At 53.1% G+C, this 16185-nt stretch overlaps 1 protein-coding gene across 20 annotated transcripts in view; it reads left to right on the top strand.

Annotated features, from left to right (window-relative positions):
• ATP6V1C2 (ATPase H+ transporting V1 subunit C2) overlaps positions 1-16185 on the top strand; it is a 56305-nt gene that overhangs the window by 38410 nt on the left and 1710 nt on the right. For 7 of the 20 annotated variants that reach the window (XM_081596509.1, XM_081596512.1, XM_081596528.1 and 4 more), the window contains 7 exons: positions 3400-3491; positions 5718-5816; positions 6394-6462; positions 8661-8753; positions 8870-8963; positions 11432-11569; positions 12416-12892. In XM_081596509.1, coding sequence (XP_081452635.1) covers positions 3400-3491; positions 5718-5816; positions 6394-6462; positions 8661-8753; positions 8870-8963; positions 11432-11569; positions 12416-12841 — 1011 coding nt within the window. In that variant the 3' untranslated portion in view covers positions 12842-12892. Of the gene's footprint in view, positions 1-360; positions 829-3399; positions 3492-5717; positions 5817-6393; positions 6463-8660; positions 8754-8869; positions 8964-11431; positions 11570-12415; positions 12893-13707; positions 13967-16185 lie in introns of those variants that run through there. The other 13 variants (XM_081596518.1, XM_081596517.1, XM_081596516.1 and 10 more) reach the window with 8 other exon arrangements.

The raw sequence follows: 16185 nt of genomic DNA on the forward strand, positions 1-16185 counted from the left end.
CAGGCCCACCCTCAAGGGGCTCAGTCTGCTGGAGAAAGGACTTGCCTTCCTGGGTAACCTGCTCCTTGGCACTGAGCTCAGAGAGGTTCAGCTGACACCAGATCATACAGCCAGAGCAGGTGGACACCTGAGGCCAGGCACCCGGGGAACTGGGTCTTGGCCTCAGTGGTCTCATTTCCCTGCCCATCAAGGAGGGGAACTCGGATGTGCTCCTGAAACTTCCAGAACAAGGGACATCTCCCTATGGTCAGACTGGTGACCTCTCTCCAAACTGAAAAGAGCCTTCTTCCCTGTGCAGAACATGAAGGGGCTACCTGGGGCACAGCTGAGCCTGGAAACCTGGGCTCTAGTCAGGGCTCAGCCACAGTGGGTACTTAGAGGGGCCAGGATGAGGGTCAGACAGAACTGACCCCCAACAGAGCCTGAGGGACACAAGCTTTTTATCCTTATCCATCAGAGGGCAGGAAGAATGAAAACCATAATCACAGAAAACTAACCAAACTGATCACGTAGATCACAGCTTTGTCTAACTCAATGAAACTATGAACCATGCCGTGTAGGGCCACCCAAGATGGATGGGTCATGGTGGAGAATTCTGACAAAACATGGTCCACTGGAGAAGGGAATGGCAAACCACTTAACTATTCTTGCCTTGAGAACCCCATGAACAGTATGAAAAGGCAAAAAGATAGGACACTGAAAGATGAACTCCCCGGGTCGATAGGTGCCGAATATGCTACTGGAGAAGAGTGGAGAAATAACTCCAGAAAAAATGAAGGGACGGAGCCAAAGCAAAAACAACACCCCGTTGTGGATGTGACTGGTGATGTAAGTAAGGTCCAATGCTATAAAGAACAATATTGCATAGGAACCTGGAATGTTAGGTCCATGAATCAAGGTATTTGGAAGTGGTCAAACAGGAGATGGCAAGAGTGAACATTGACATTTTAGGAATCAGTGAACTAAAATGGACTGGAATGGGTGAATTTAACTCAGATGACCATCATATCTACTACTGTGGGCAAGATCCCTCAGAAGAAATGAAGTAGCCCTCATAGTCAACAAGAGTCCAAAATGCAGTACTTGGGTACAATCTCAAAAATGATAGAATGATATCTGTTCGTTTCCAAGGCAAACCATTCAATATCACAGTAATCCAAGTCTATTCCCCAACCACCAATGCTGAAGAAGCTGAAATTGAATGGTTCTGTGAAGGCATATAAAACCTTTTAGAACTAATACCAAAAAAAGATGTCCTTTTCATTATAGGGGACTGGAATGCAAAAGTATGAAATCAAGAGATATCTGGAGTAACTGGCAAGTTTGGCCTTGGAGTACAAAATGAAGCAGGGCAAAGGCTAACAGAATTTTGCCAAGGGAACTCACTGGTCATAGCAAACACCCTCTTCCAACAACACAAGAGACAACTCTAAACATGTATATCACCAGATGGTCAATACCAAAATCAGATTGATTATATTCTTTGCAGCCAAAGATGGAGAAGCTCTATACAGTCAGCAAAAACAAGACTGGGAGCTGACTGTGGTTCAGATCACAAACTCCTTATTGCCAAATTCAGACTTAAATTGAAGAAAGTAGGGAAAACCACTAGACCATTCAGGTATGACCTAAATCAAATCCCTTATGATTATACAGTGGAAGTGACAAATAGATTTAAGGGACTAGATCTGATAGACAGATCAAGTTGCCAACATCTGTTAGATCATTGAAAAAGCAAGAGAGTTCCCGAAAAACATATACCTCTGCTTCATTGACTACACTGAAGCCTTTGACTGTGTGGATCACCACAAACTGTGAAAAATTCTTTAAGAGATGGGAATACCAGACCACCTTACCTGCCTCCTGAGAAACCTGTCAAGAAGTAACAGTTGGAACTGGACATGGAACAACGGACTGGTTCCATATTGGGAAAGGAGTACATCAAGGCTGTATGTTGTCACCCTGCTTGTTTAACTTACATGCAGTGTGTGTGTGTGTGTGTGTGTATGTGTGTGTGTGTGTTAGTCAATCAGTTGTGTCCAACTCTGTGCGATCCCATGGACCCCAGAGGCCCACCAGGCTCCTCTGTCCATGGGATTCTCCAGGCAAGAATACTGAAGTGGGTTGCCATTTCCTTCTCCATTGTATCTGAAAAGGGAAGAAATAAAAATATATGCTGGATGTATGTGTATGATGTACTCCTTTCCCAGTTTGGGAAAGGAGCACATCAAGGCTGTATATTGTCGCCCTGCTTATTTAATTTATATGCAGAGTACATCATGCAAAATGCCAGGCTGGTTGAAGCACAAGCTGGAATCAAGATTGCCGGGAGAAATATCAATCAACTCAGATATGCAGATGACACCGCCCTTATGGCAGAAAGCAAAGAAGAAGTAAAGAGCCTCTTGATGAAATTGAGAGGAGAGTGGAAAAGCTGTCTTAAAACTCAACATTCAGAAAACTAAGATCATGGCATCCAGTCCCATCACTTCATGGCAAATAGATGGGGAAGTAATGGAAACAGTGACAGACTTTATTTTCTTGGGCTCCAAAATCGCTGCAGATATTGACTGCAGCCATGAAATTAAAAGATGCTTACTCCTTGGAAGAAAAGCTATGACCAACCTAGACAGCATACTAAAAAGCAGAGACATTACTTTGCCAACAAAGATCTGTCTCATCAAGGCTATGGTTTTTCTAGTAGTCATATGAGAGTTGGATGTGAGAGTTGGACCTTAAAGAAAGCTGAGCGCTGAAGAATTGATGCTTTTGAACTGTGGTGTTGGAGAAGACTCTTGAGAGTCCCTTGGACTGCAAGGAGATCCAACCAGTCCATCCTAAAGGAAATCAGTCCTAAATATTCATTGGAAGGACTGTTGTTGAAGCTGAAACTCCAGTATTTTGGCCACCTGATGCAAAGAACTGACTCATTTGAAAAGACCCTGATGCTGGGAAAGATTGAAGGTGGGAGGAGAAGGGGACAACAGAGGATGAGATGGTTGGATGGCATCACCAACTTGATGGACATGAGTTTGAGTAAACTGTAGGAGTTGGTGATGGACAGGGAAGCCTGGCTTGCTGCAGTCCATGGGATTGCAGAGAGTCGGACACGACTGAGCAACTGAACTGAGAGCCTGAGGGCATGTGGAGTAGGGGCTAGGGGGGTGTGAGAGTACGAGATGGGCTCGAGTGATCCTAGAAAAGCCATTTATATCTCAAGCCTCCAGTCTGCATCGTGGGCCTTCTTTGTAGTCTGCGAGAGCAGAAGGGAGAAAAATGTAAGCCATTCCAGCAAATGAGCAGGGTGCAGTGTTTTTCCTTAACTGCACCAGGAGCAATTTGTGGCGATTTTGAGAAGTTCAACCAACTTTTTAAACTCTCTTTTGCTTTTCCAAGTAGCAACTGGCACAGATCGAGACAGATCTGAAGTCCCGAACAGCCGCCTACAACACTCTGAAGACAAACCTAGAGAATCTGGAGAAGAAATCCATGTGAGTATTCGGGCTCCAAGCTCCTGGCGGCCTCAGGGCCTGGCTGAGTTGGGGTCCAGGCTGGGCTTATACATGCGCGTTTGAGATCACTGGCCGAGCCAAGGTCCGTGTCTGTGTCTGAGCGGGAAGGCCAGAGGCACTCCAGCATGTTCCCGAGCTATGTGCTGGGTGGGGAGGTCAGCAGTAGCAGTGGTTGATCCTTTGAGCATATACACTGAGTGAAGGAGATGAGCGTGAAGTGGGTCGGTGTCTACCTCCCTCTTCTGTTAATTCTTTCAAGCAATAGTTTTTTTTTTTTTTTGGCCATACCTTGCTGCTTGTGGGATCTTAGTTCTCTTACCAGGGACTGAACCCAGGCCACTACAGTAAAAGTGCAGAGTCCTAACCACTGGAACCACCAGGGAATTCCTGGCTCAATTATTATTAAGTACCTACTACACTCAGGCCTTGTGTCTGTGTGTGCCCTCAGTGGCTCAGTTGTGTCTGACTCTTTGGGACCCCATGGACTGTAGCCCACCAGGCTCCTCTGTCCATGGGATTTCCCAGGCAAGAATACTGGAGTGGATTGCCATTTGGTATTCCAGGAGATCTTCCTGACTTAGGGATCGAACCCATGTCTCTTGCATGTCCTGCATTGGCAGGCGGATTCTTTTCCACTGGGAAAGCCCACTCAGGCCTAACATTATGCCCTGAAGGTACAAAGCAGAATTAAGTATCATTTCTGCAGTTGGAGAACTCACAATTATTCATTCAACAAACATTTACGGAAAGTGTGCTTTGCACAAGGGGTACAGGTATAAACCAGACAGATAAGGTCTAATAGCACAAGGAGTCCAGGACAGGAAGGCACGTGCAGGGTGCCTTCAGAGAGAGCCCCTAAAGGCCTTTTCAGTGATGGCTGGTTGGCAGGGGGAGGAGAGAGGTGTAGGCTCTGGGGCGGGGTAGGCTAGAGAGCCTCTGCAGGACGAATCTTCAGCCTTGACTGAGGGCTTGAGAACTCGTTCCTTGGGAAGCATCTGCACTTAGGTATTAGTTAACATCACAGCCTATGCACTGATGCAACATAGTGACAGAGTTTATTTTCTTGGACTCCAAAATCACTGTGGATGATGACTGTAGCCATGAAATTAAAGGACGCTTTCTCCTAGGAAGAAAAGCTATGACCAACCTAGACATCACATTAAAAAGCAGAGACATCACTTTGCCAACAAAGGTCCCTATAGTCAAAGCTATGGTTTTTCGAGTAGTCATGTATGGATGTGAGAGATGGACCTAAAGAAGGCTGAGGGCTGAAGAATTGATGCTTTCGAATTGTGGTGCTGGAGAAGACTCTTGAGAGTCCCTTGGACGGCAAGGAGATCCAGTCCATCCTAAAGGAAATCAGTCCTGAATATTCATAGAAAGGACTGAAGCTGAAGCTCCAATCCTTTGGCCACCTGATTCAAAGAGCCAACTCACTGGAAAAGACCTTGTTGTTGGAAAGATTGGAGGCAGGAGGAGAAGGGGACGACAGAGGATGAGATGGTTGGATGGCACCACCAACTCGATGGACATGAGTTTGAGCAAACTCTGAGAGATAGCGAAGGACAGGGAAGCCTGGAGTGCTTCAGTTCATGGGGTCACAAACAGTCGGACACGACTGAGCAACTGACCAACTATGCACTGATACTACAGAGCATCTCAGGAACTATAATTTTGGCCCAATTGCTGGTACAACACCCTTGGTCCCTGTTCTAGAAAATACCATGACCTCAGTGAGACTAGGCTCCACTGGACACACATGCAAAGCTGTTTCAGGTGAATGTCTCCTGGCTGCTGGACTGACAAGGCGTGTAATGTGAAACGGAGCCCTCACCAGGGCTGTATTTGCCCAGCACAGCCCAGGTGGCATCTTGAGCCAGCCATTGTGTTGCCACTTGTGTAACTTAAGCTGCCTGCCACCAGCGATCCCCTCCCAACAGCCAGTGGCTTGTGCCGGGGCAGCGCAGGCAGCCAAAGTGTTGAGTTCAGCTCGGGTGACTGGTGATAGCACCTGGGGTCCTGCCAGCTACTGCAGTTCTGGCTGCCTAGACACACTTGGCCCAGGGTCCCCGCCCCTCCCTGGGGAGTGTCCCAAGTGTCCCAAGCCTTCCTGTCCCCCGCTGCCCTTGGGTGTTATGGGTGTGCCCAGGGGTGCCTCCATGTGCCTTTCTGCTGACTCCACCTCTTTGTCCCCTGTGAATCCAGGGGAAACCTCTTCACTCGGACCCTGAGCGACATTGTGAGCAAAGAAGACTTCGTGCTGGATTCTGAGTACCTGATCACACTGCTGGTCATTGTCCCCAAGTAAGCGGGCCAGGGGGAGAGAGGGGGTGGGGGTTTCGGGCTGGGTTGGCGATCACAAAGGAAATCATCCTGCTCAGTGGAGAGGAAGGGAGAGCCCGCCATGGCCAGATCCCGGGGCCCTAAATGGCAGCTGTGGGGTTGCTTTCAGGAGCAGGTGACAGGGCTTGTGGCGGTCATAGTGACAGGAGCGGCCATTTCTCAGACATCCATCCACTGTTGTCAGATGCCATATGCAGGAGGCATCTCACACAAGCCTGGAGGCTGTTATTATTCCCTTGTCCTCAGACTAGAGAGCTCAGCTGGCCTGCCCAAGGTCACACAGGCCTGGGATTAGAGCTCCCAGCGGGAGTCTCCACTGAGTCCTTCCCATGGGCCCCTCCCTGCTGCCTGGGGCCTCCTGGGGAGGTGAGCATTCCAATGCCCCTGGCAGGGCCTCGGGGGATGTTTGGGGTGCTGTCTAGCCCCCAGCCCTGCTCCCCCCAGTCCCTCAGGGAAAAGGGCACACAGTTTCCTAGATACTCAGGACACCTCACAACCTTTTCTACAAAAATCATTGAACAGTTCTGTACTCTTGCAGACCGAGTTACGTACAATGGCAAAAAACCTACGAATCCCTCTCAGACATGGTGGTCCCACGGTCAACCAAGTAAGTGAGGTCTCAGGTCCTGTGTTTGGGGGGTCATGTATGGGCACTCTGAGACACCCAGCCACCAAACATATCCCAGAGGTGCAAGGGCCCTCAGCCCTCCACACATGTACATTCACGGCCACACACTCAGCCACAGGCCTGACTCCCTCCATCTTTCAGAAGTCTGCTCCCTTGCCGCCTCCTCCAGGAAGCCCTCCCTGACTACCTTCTGGCCCTCAGCCCTTGCAAGGCCTGTGCAGCACTCTGTTCCGCATGCTCATCTTGGCCTGGATTCTTCACCACCTGAGGTGAAGGGCCTGGCCTTCAAGCAAGGGCCTGGCCATGATCACCACAGAGCACAAGCAGGGAAGGAAGAGTCTCGGCATGTGGCCTGCTGGGGTCAGAGCAGGAGCAGCCAGTGAGGGCTGGAAAAGTGACTTAGAAGGGATGGAGGAATATATTCAACCCATGAGTGCCACCCAGTGGGGAAAACCAACGATTTAGCGCTGCAGGCAGGAGCAAGCATAGATCTCACTGTACGATGTGACGTGGAGAGAAAGTTGTAGAAGGGGACACACAGCACGAAGGCATTTATTATTTAAGATCACCAAATGGACAGAACCAGACGGTATGTGACTTGAGGGATGCAGGTGCATGGATCACGGGATATTTGAGGATGAGAAATGCTAAACAGCACAGCAATGACCTGGGAGTGGGCAGCAGGATGTGGTTGGGAGGGCACGTGGGTCTTCAATTGTATGAAAATTGTTCTATATCTTAAGCTTGATGGGGGAGGGGGGACACATGGATATTTGTCATTCTCTATACCTTTCCCTGTGTCTGAAATAGCTTGTCATTTTGAAATGATTAGACAGTGAGTCTTGTGGCTCAGATGGTAAAGAATCCAACTGCAGTGCAGGAGACCCGAGTTTGATCCCTGCATTGGGAAGATCCCCTGGAGAAGGGAATGGCAACCCACTCCAGTATTGTTGCCTGGAGAATCCCATGGCCAGAGGAGCCTAGCAGGCTGCAGTTCGTGGGGTCACAAAGAGTCGGATAAGACTGAGCGACTAACACACACACACACACACACACACACACACACTTGGGGGTGCATGGAGCTCAGTGTGGGGGTAGCCCTGCCCACTCCCATCCCAGGCCGGAGGCGTCTGGCCTGGCACCTGCTGCAGGGCTGGCTCTGCCTGGGTCACAGGCTCTCAAGCGATAGCAATCAGGAGCTAAACTGAAGGGTGCAGGGGACAGGACAGTCACAGCCTGAGGTCACGAGGGGAGGCTGGAGGAGTGAGCCGGGGGCAGCGTACCCGCAGGAGGTGGAGGAGGGGGTGCAGGCTGGCAGAGGAGCTGCCCTCAAAGCTGGCCTGCTTGGCCGGAATGTTCACTTTTCTCCAGGGCTGGCTGTCCGTGGCCACGTGCAGGGAGAGGCTGCTACCAGAGGCGGCTTGGCTTCTCAGATGAGAACCCCCAGGCCCTTTGCTGTCAGGGGGTACCTGCGAGTCTGCTGAGATGACTGTGGAAAGGTTCCTGGAACCTGGGTCAGCCCCGATGGGTGGCTTGGAGAAGCAGGAAAGGTGACCCGAGACCCAGCCCGGGCCCATGGGTGCCCCTGGTCAGGTCATGTGGTTAGCAGGATGCCAAGGCCCTTAGAGCATGGGTCCCAGGGACCGCAGCACTCCTACATCAGGGTGTGCCAGGGAGGCCATGTCTAATTAGAACAGTGTGACACTAGACGTGAAACGCCCATTGTAGGATGGTTTTTGCCAATGGGAACTCTTCCCCGCTTCATTGCATTGTGGCATTCAAGAGCTGGGTGCTTGCTATGCATGCCAGGTGATTGAGATCCGTGATCAGCTGGCTCTTGGCTGGTTCATGTCCGGACCACCAGCCCAGATCTGTGCGAGTCTACAGCGTTTTCTTCCAGGGCCTGTGTTCAGATCACCCGCAGGCCCCTGCAGCCCTAGCCTGGAGGGTGAGTGAAAGGAGCCGGAGTTAGGCTGCTGACAACACACTGCCTGGAGTTAGGACACGGGAAGGGTCGTCCTTTGTCTGGTGCCCTCGCTCCTTCCAGGGCCACTGCACCTGGACTACCGGGCTCCCCCTGGCAGCGACCTACCACCCCCAGGGAGACGATGGACTCTTTTCGGCCCAGCTCAGGGGCCTGGTGGTGCATCCAGTGAACAAGACCTTCTCTCCAACAGGTTGATCGCTGAGGACAAGGAGGGCGGCCTCTTCACTGTGACTCTGTTTCGAAAAGTGATCGATGATTTCAAAACCAAAGCCAGAGAGAATAAGTAAGGGCCGGCCTTGGTGGGTTTTCCCCGAGTTTGGTTCGTCTGCCCTTGGAGGGGGTGATTTCTGGCCCAACTGGAAGCTTCTTAGCCACAGCCACTCGTTTGCTTGTTTTAAGGTTCACTGTACGAGAATTTTACTATGATGAAAAAGAAATTAAAAGGGAAAGGGAAGAGATGACCCGATTGCTGTCGGATAAGAAGCAACAATATGTGAGTATACAATACCAGCCGGGAGGGTTCTCATGAAGGTTCTGGGTGGCCCCCACCCCACCACAACCCCACCCTAACTCCCACCCCCGCACCACAGGCTTGGAGCAGAAGGGCCCCGCTCAGCCCCCACCCCCCCAGTGCCCTTCATCCCCCTCCCCCCGGTGCATACCCCCAGGGATGTGTCCTCCTGGGGCTGCTGGAGTAGGTCTGGGGGACAGTGACAAGCACGATAATCTGGAGGTGGCATGAGAGCCCTGCAGCAGGAGATCTCACCGAGCCAGCCCCTGAGGATGAGAAAGTGAGGCTCTGAGAGGCGAGCGAGCACGGGCCCTGGGAGAGGAACTCGCCAGCCCCCGGAGGTCGGGCGAGGCCGTTGGGGCTTCAGGCAGCAGCACTTGTGCCAAGAGCGGCCACCACCTTGGAGAGTGCAGCCAGCAGTCACCTGAAGCCCTGGCCCGCGTGACCTCCAGGAACCCCGTCACCAGCACCTGTATTTACCTCCCCCAGGCTTTTAGCAAAGAGTGGGTGCTTCTCCCAGAAACTTCCAACTGCTGCCACTCAGAACCTTCTCCTGTGTGAGGGCAGCTGAGCTCAAGGGGGTAGAAAAACAGGTTTTCATTGTTGACGTGTGAGCGTTGCGGCCGTGACTCTGTAAAATGGGTGCATTCGGGACACGGCCTCCCCCAGCTCGGAGTGAGCCTGAATCCCGTGGGATGTTTTCAGGTCCCTGTCCCCCACCCCAGCCCCACCAGGGAGGGTTCTCAGAGTTTAGCCTCTAGTGTTGAGAGGAGGGAAGAGGAGGAGGTCCAGTGTGTAAACGTGAGGCTGTGTATGTGTTTGGGTGACACGTGAGTGCCTCCCACAGGCCGTGTGTTTGCCCAGGGACTCCTCTGGCCTCAGGCTGGGCTTTCTGCGTGTCCCGCCTGACCTCTGTGGTCAGTGACCTTTGTGGAAGGACTGTAGACACACGCCCTCCAAGTGAGAACCAGGCTCAGAGTCCCCCAAAATGGGGCCCCCCGAGCCCCACTGGATCGACCCATCCATCTTTGAGGAGGAAAAGGAAACCGATGACATAGAAGTACCTGTGGGGGTTTTCAGCCCCTCTCTCCTGGGGGCGGGCCTGGCTACCCACTCCAGTATTCTTGCCTGGAGAATCCCATGGACTGAGGAGCCTGGCGGGCTACCGTCCGTAGGGTCGCACAGAGTCGGACATGACTGGAGCGACTTAGCACACACGCCCCTCGAGGAGAAAGGCACGAGCACACACAACAAGGGAACACACACTTTTTAGATCTATAATCTGTCGGGCTCCGGCCGAGGCTCCAGGGCTTGGCGCCCCTTCCTGAGGCTAAGGACTGAGCTGGAGCCCTAAGCCCCTTCTCTCAGACCCCACTCACCGGCAGAAAGGATGATCACCAGCAGGAGCTGAGGTCCAAAGGGTGTCCTCCTTTACCCCAGCTCACCTGAAACCAAAATAACCCAAGGATGTTTGAGCCCTCTCTTTAGCTGAGGCCTTTCCCCACTTGCTTCAGTGCTGGCCCCAGCCCCCCAAGGGGTCTCTGGAGGGGGCTTAATGGTGGCACCTTTCACTGGTGTCCGGGGCCTTTGGCACCCATCTCCAAGCTGGCACAGACCCGCCTGGGGATCATGGTGATACACCCAAACCTGACACCTGCACCTCCATCTCAGGTTGCTCACTGGCACTTTTTCACGTGGTGTAGACTTCTGCATCCCTGGCTGCCCTGGGGAGCCCTGCCCAGTCTCCCTGGAGGGGGAACCAGAGCCCCAAAGGAGATGCACTGAAACATTTAGTTTCTTGTAAGGCTCTTGCGGTGTGCCCGCAAGCAGGGTTAGCTGGGGTCAGCCCTACCCCAGCTTAAGAATCTCTTCCCGCCTTTAGCCTTCTTTGAGGTGGGACCAGCGTCCTGCATCCCTGTCGTTAACTTGTTAACCGGAGGGGCCAGGCTGGGTCCCGGGTTTCAGCCCCCTTTGAGAGTACAGGCCGGGATTTTCCTGGGATTTGCCCCTGTTTGTGCAGAAAGATGTTAACATAAAGGGTGCTTGACCCATTTCCTGCCTGCAACATGCCTAAGTGCACTCCGATTGCCAAGGAGGCGATCGTGGGCCGGCCTTGGGGAAGACACCCTGACGGAGCCCACACAGCCCGGCAGGTAGAGCTGGTCGGTGCCAACGTGGGAAAGCTCCTGGCCAGGCCAAGGGAGGGGCTGTGGACTCTGCCCCTGGAATACAGAATCCCGGGTCTTCAATGCCCTCTGCCACCCCCCCCACCCCACCCCCAGGGGGCCAAGGGCATCATCACGCCCTCCAGTTCAACCAGCACGCAAGTCCCCAGTGGGTGGGCTGGCATTCCTGAGTCGCCAAACACGTGCTTTTCAAGCCGTGAGAATGATTTCTGTTTTGTGATGCCTGTTTGCTGAAAGATTAATAAATCATTTCTGTGCCCTTAGCAAACTTCCTGTGTTGCTCTTAAAAAGGGATCATCCACCTTCCCGGACCACAAGGTTAAGGTAACCCCGCTAGGGAATCCCGATAGGCCCGCTGCGGGGCAGAGCGACAGAGAGAGAGAGAGTGAGGGCGAGGGTGAGGTAAGCAACCCCCCCGGGAGCCCTGGGGTTCCCTGGCTCGCACGTCCTCGCCCGCCCGCGCAGGCACCTTTGGGAGAAAACAAATCCTCGCCTTTCCTGTTACTTACTGTGGCTTTCGAGGTCTTAAATTCAAGGACCCCCAGAATCACGCTTCCTCCTGATCTGCAGGGCCTCTTGGAGCTGCCCTCCCCTCCCCCAGCAGTGATGGGTGCTTGCTGGCCAGGGTGCCTTGGTTCTGGCTGGAGGTGGCTGGAGCTGGTGATGGGGCACATCCTGGCTGGGGGCGGGGGGGTGGTGGTGGTTAGGCATCTCAGCTGTCTTCCCTGGGTGCCCCGGCTGGACCCACTCCTGATCTCTGTGGACATCTGCAGAGAACAGCCATGCCAGCATTAGTGATAGCTGCTGTGGTTGAGGGGCTGTGGCCACGTGAAGTGGGGCCGTGAGGAGACCCCTGGAAGTGGTGGCTGGTGGATAATGCCAGGACCTGGGGTGGAGCCTTCCAAAAGGGGGACTCCTTGGCAGCGCAGTGTCAGATGGAGAAGCCTGCTAGCTGCCTGCGGAGAGCCCTGGGTCAGGGGCTACCCAGCCCCCTGCAGCTTGGTCAGCGGTGGCCCCGTGTGTGTGCTGGGTGGGCTGGCCCACCAAGCCACCCCGGCACCAGGCGCCCCCTGGAGAACACGTACCCGGGCCTGGCCCTGGGTCTTGTCCGACCGACCTGCTGCTTCTGCGAGCTGCTGGGCATTTCTTCTCGGCTCGGGGCTTGCTCTGTCAAAACCCACGTCCCTCTGCTGGCCGGGCGTCGGGTGGAGTGGCTGGGAGAGGTCAACGCTCTCCTGTCCTCTGCAGGGCCCACTGCTGCGATGGCTCAAGGTCAACTTCAGCGAAGCCTTTATTGCCTGGATCCACATCAAGGCGCTGAGAGTGTTTGTGGAGTCTGTGCTCAGGTGTGTGGACGTGATGCTCTGGAGCCACCTGGCCTCTGCCACCCTCCTTCCAACCAGGACCCCCCCCACCCCCACCTTGCCAGCCTCTGGGACATGCCCTGGCCCTCCTACCCTCTTCTGCAATTCTTGGGTCTTGGCAACAGGCTTAGGGATTCCTGACTCGAACAAACCTTCCCTCAGCCCTGAGGCCCCTGCTGTCTGGTGCTCTGTGTCTTTCCTGCCAGGCTGGTGTCTTGCTCCCCCCACCCACTCTCTGCAGCCCTCCAGGGCCCAGTGGCTCCTGCAAGAAACACCAGCACCGTCTGCATCCTTGACTTTTGAGGCCTAGCCCTCAGTGCAGCACAAAATATAAAACCCAAACGAACCAACAACAACAAAACTTACTTTACCTTTTTTTAACAAACACAATTGTGGAAAACTTGGCAACTACAGGTAAGCACAAAGAACGAAGAAAAATCACCTATAAGTTTAACACCAAGAGGAAACACTGCTAACTTCCTGGTGTTTCTAGCATCCTTCAGGCTTTTTGAGTTTGTTTTTTTAAATTTGCAGATATGCATGATTTTTATAAAATGTTTATAAAAATGGAGTCAAGCAGGAAATATTCACTGAAGCCCACTTGAACATCTCCTGTGTCCTGAACTATTGGGAGGGGGACAGGTCTTGGCAGCACCGCATGTAGCTGACTGCACCCCCATTCTCAAAGCTTGGCCTGCTCTGGCCTGCAGGTCCAGTGGCCCCTTGGCCCCTCTGGGGTGGTCTTGCTGGGTCCCTTCCCTGCCTACACCGAAGGTGTCTTCAGGACCCCATCCCACACCTGCCTGGTGGAGTGCCCTGCTCTCTCTTCCTTGCTATTCATTTCCCCAGAGGCTTCCCCTGGACTTCTGGCTCATCTTCCCTCCCAGTCCTTTCCTCCTGATCCTCATATCTGCCAATGGCCTCAGGTTCCTCCCCAAACTTAGACGCCCCCTTAGGCACCTCCCTCCCTCCACATCACGGCACCCCTGACAAGCCTCCATCCTGCCTTGACCCTTGCTCGCTCTCTCTGCGTGTCTCTCTTTCACCGTCTCCTTCCCACTTGTTGCCAAAGGCTCTTCCTTGGTCCTCTGCCTCCAGCTCATCCTTCATGTGGCTACCAATGTGGTTTTGTCCAAACACAAGCTAGGTCTGACATGGCTCCTCGTCCTCTCTCAGACATCTCAGACCTCTGTCATGGCAAGCATTGTGACAACGGGCTGAAGGGCAGACTCAAGATAACCCAGAGTGTTCCAGACATCAATAGGCCCCAGTCTGTCCCTGCTCACCTTGAAAATCATTGGTCCTCAGGCTCAGTATAGCAAAGCCTGCCATCCTTACTGGAGGCCCATTTTGCTCAAGAGCGAGGTCCAGATGGTCCACAGAGGTCCCAAATATCGTGTTTAAGCTCAATAAAACGGAGTATATGCAAAAACAATTCTATTCAAAACTATCAATGTATGATATTTTAAAAACTTATACTTTTATTTCTCCTGAATAGTTGTAATACATCACCACTGTTAAAAAAAAAAAAATTCAAGTTCAGAAATAGGTACTGTGGAAAGTAAGTTCCTGTCAGTTCCACCACCCATGGATTATCCCGGTTAATGGTTTTAAGACTCTTCTTTCCCAAGTCGGGTCATTTATACTTGATGTTCTACAACTTGTTTTTTTCATCTGCCTATAGTCCCATCACTATGCACAGAGATGCTCGATCTTTTTTCATGATATTTTCATATTGCATCATATGGAGCGAGCATAAGCTAAGAAAACAGATGTTAAACAACTTGATTAGAACAGATGGCTACAGTTCACCTGTTACCTTGTTCCTCCGACCCCGCATCGGCCTTTGCCCTCAACTGGCCCTTGTTGCTGTGTCTTTCCTCAGAGTTGGTTCTGTCCTTTTTCCCTACCCTGGGAGCTGGAGGGGAGCGCCGGGGTGACTTGCCTCTCTGCCTGTCACCCAGCCCGGAGTCGGACAGAGAGGAGGCGCTCTACATTTGTGGGCTAAATCTCATCAAAGAGAAGTGGACCAGCCCTCAGTGGAGGAAGTGCTGGTTCATTATCAGGCGCTTAAATCACCCAAGATGAAAATGGAAACGGGCCCTGGGTGAGTGGTGGGACCGTGATGAGACTGGAGAAGCTGGCAAGGTAGCTGGGTAATTAATTAGCCTGGATCTTGGGAGAGGACTTGGTGGAGAATGGATGTTAGGGAATTACCAGTGACGGTTGATGTGTTTGGATGAGCTCACCTATGGAGGGTCATTTAGAGGGTACACCAAAGGGGAGCCCAGCCTCTAAGGAGTCGGGGCAGAGAAGCCCATGGGGATGTCAGAGGCCAGAGGAGGGAGAGATGGGTGAGTCAGGAAGCAGACGGTTAAGGCTTGACGTGTTTCTGGAATGGGACCACTGGGCGTGAGCAACTAGTGACTGAAGCATGCTCGGGTGACGTAGGACCCTGGACGCTCCCATAGGTGGGATGAGAGCTGGGAGGCAATTTTTAAAAAGGGCATGATGGTGGCATGTGAGCAGGCAGGGGTGGTGACTGCGACCTTCTTAGTACAGAGGGCGCAGGTGGAGGGCCCACGCCAGGGGACCTCGAGGGGATGGAGGCTCCTGTACAGAGTGGTCCAGAAGTGGGCGGCTGGAGGTGGAGTGGGAGAGCTGACCCCCTGTTCCTGGAAGGCCTGTTCTGAGCAGAATGGAGGAGGTGTTCGAATTGACCAGGAGGGACAGCTAGCAGGGAGAGGACTGGAAGGGTCTGGGAAGAATGTGGAAGCCCTGAATCCAAGAGGGGAGTGGGATGAGGAAGGGGTCCAGAGCGTGGAGTCTGGGTGAGGGGCAAGCGGCATTCCTGTAGCCAGTGTCTAGCTTGGGGTGTCTGTTGTTCACCAGACACAGGGGTAGCTCAGTGAACAAGGAGCTCACGGGCTGGTCAGGGGAGCAGAGCTCAGCAGATGGCCTCTTGGTTCATGGGAAGGATAAACAGCCTCCCAGAGCAACCTGGCGGTGAACATGGTGGGGTGACTGGTTGGAGGGTGGCAGACTGATGGTCTGGCTGCTGCGTCTGTGAGCTGGAGTGCTGTCTCCAGACACACATGTGCCCTGGGCTTTGGATCAGTGACCATCGCCCTTTGAGAAGTCTAAAGTCTGGTGCTTGGACTTCCCTGCGGTGGGCAGGGACAGCTGTGCTGCTGAGGTCGTGGGTGTGCGGTGGGGTCTCCATCCAGGGCACTGGGAGTGGGGTGGGACATTCCAGGAGGGAAGGCAGGGTGAGAGCCACTGCTCATTCAAGCGACAGGGGCTCTCCAGGAAGCACTACGACCTTCTGCTCATTGTCCTCTGGGTAGTCGGAGCTTTGATGATAAGAGACGTGAGCAAAGAAGGAATGAGGGTGTCTGCCGGGCCATCTTCTCACCCACCATCTAGCCCAGGGGCTCCTGCCATTCCCCGCCAGCATCAGTGGCCCCTGCGGCTTTCCTCGCCTCTCGGCTCTGGTGGGGACCCGCTCGCTCAGTGTCCTAAGGCCGTGGGACCAGATAGGTCTTCTGCTTGTTTACAGTGAGGCAATTATAAATGGCCCTTTCATCTTACTTTTTTGTAGACCCACTAGGAGACCTCAGGACTTGAGTGAACACTTTGCACCATTAACAGCCA

This window comes from Giraffa tippelskirchi, chromosome 4 (assembly GCF_054371585.1).
Source record: "Giraffa tippelskirchi isolate mGirTip1 chromosome 4, T2T-mGirTip1v1.2.pri, whole genome shotgun sequence".
Lineage (NCBI taxonomy): Eukaryota > Metazoa > Chordata > Mammalia > Artiodactyla > Giraffidae > Giraffa > Giraffa tippelskirchi.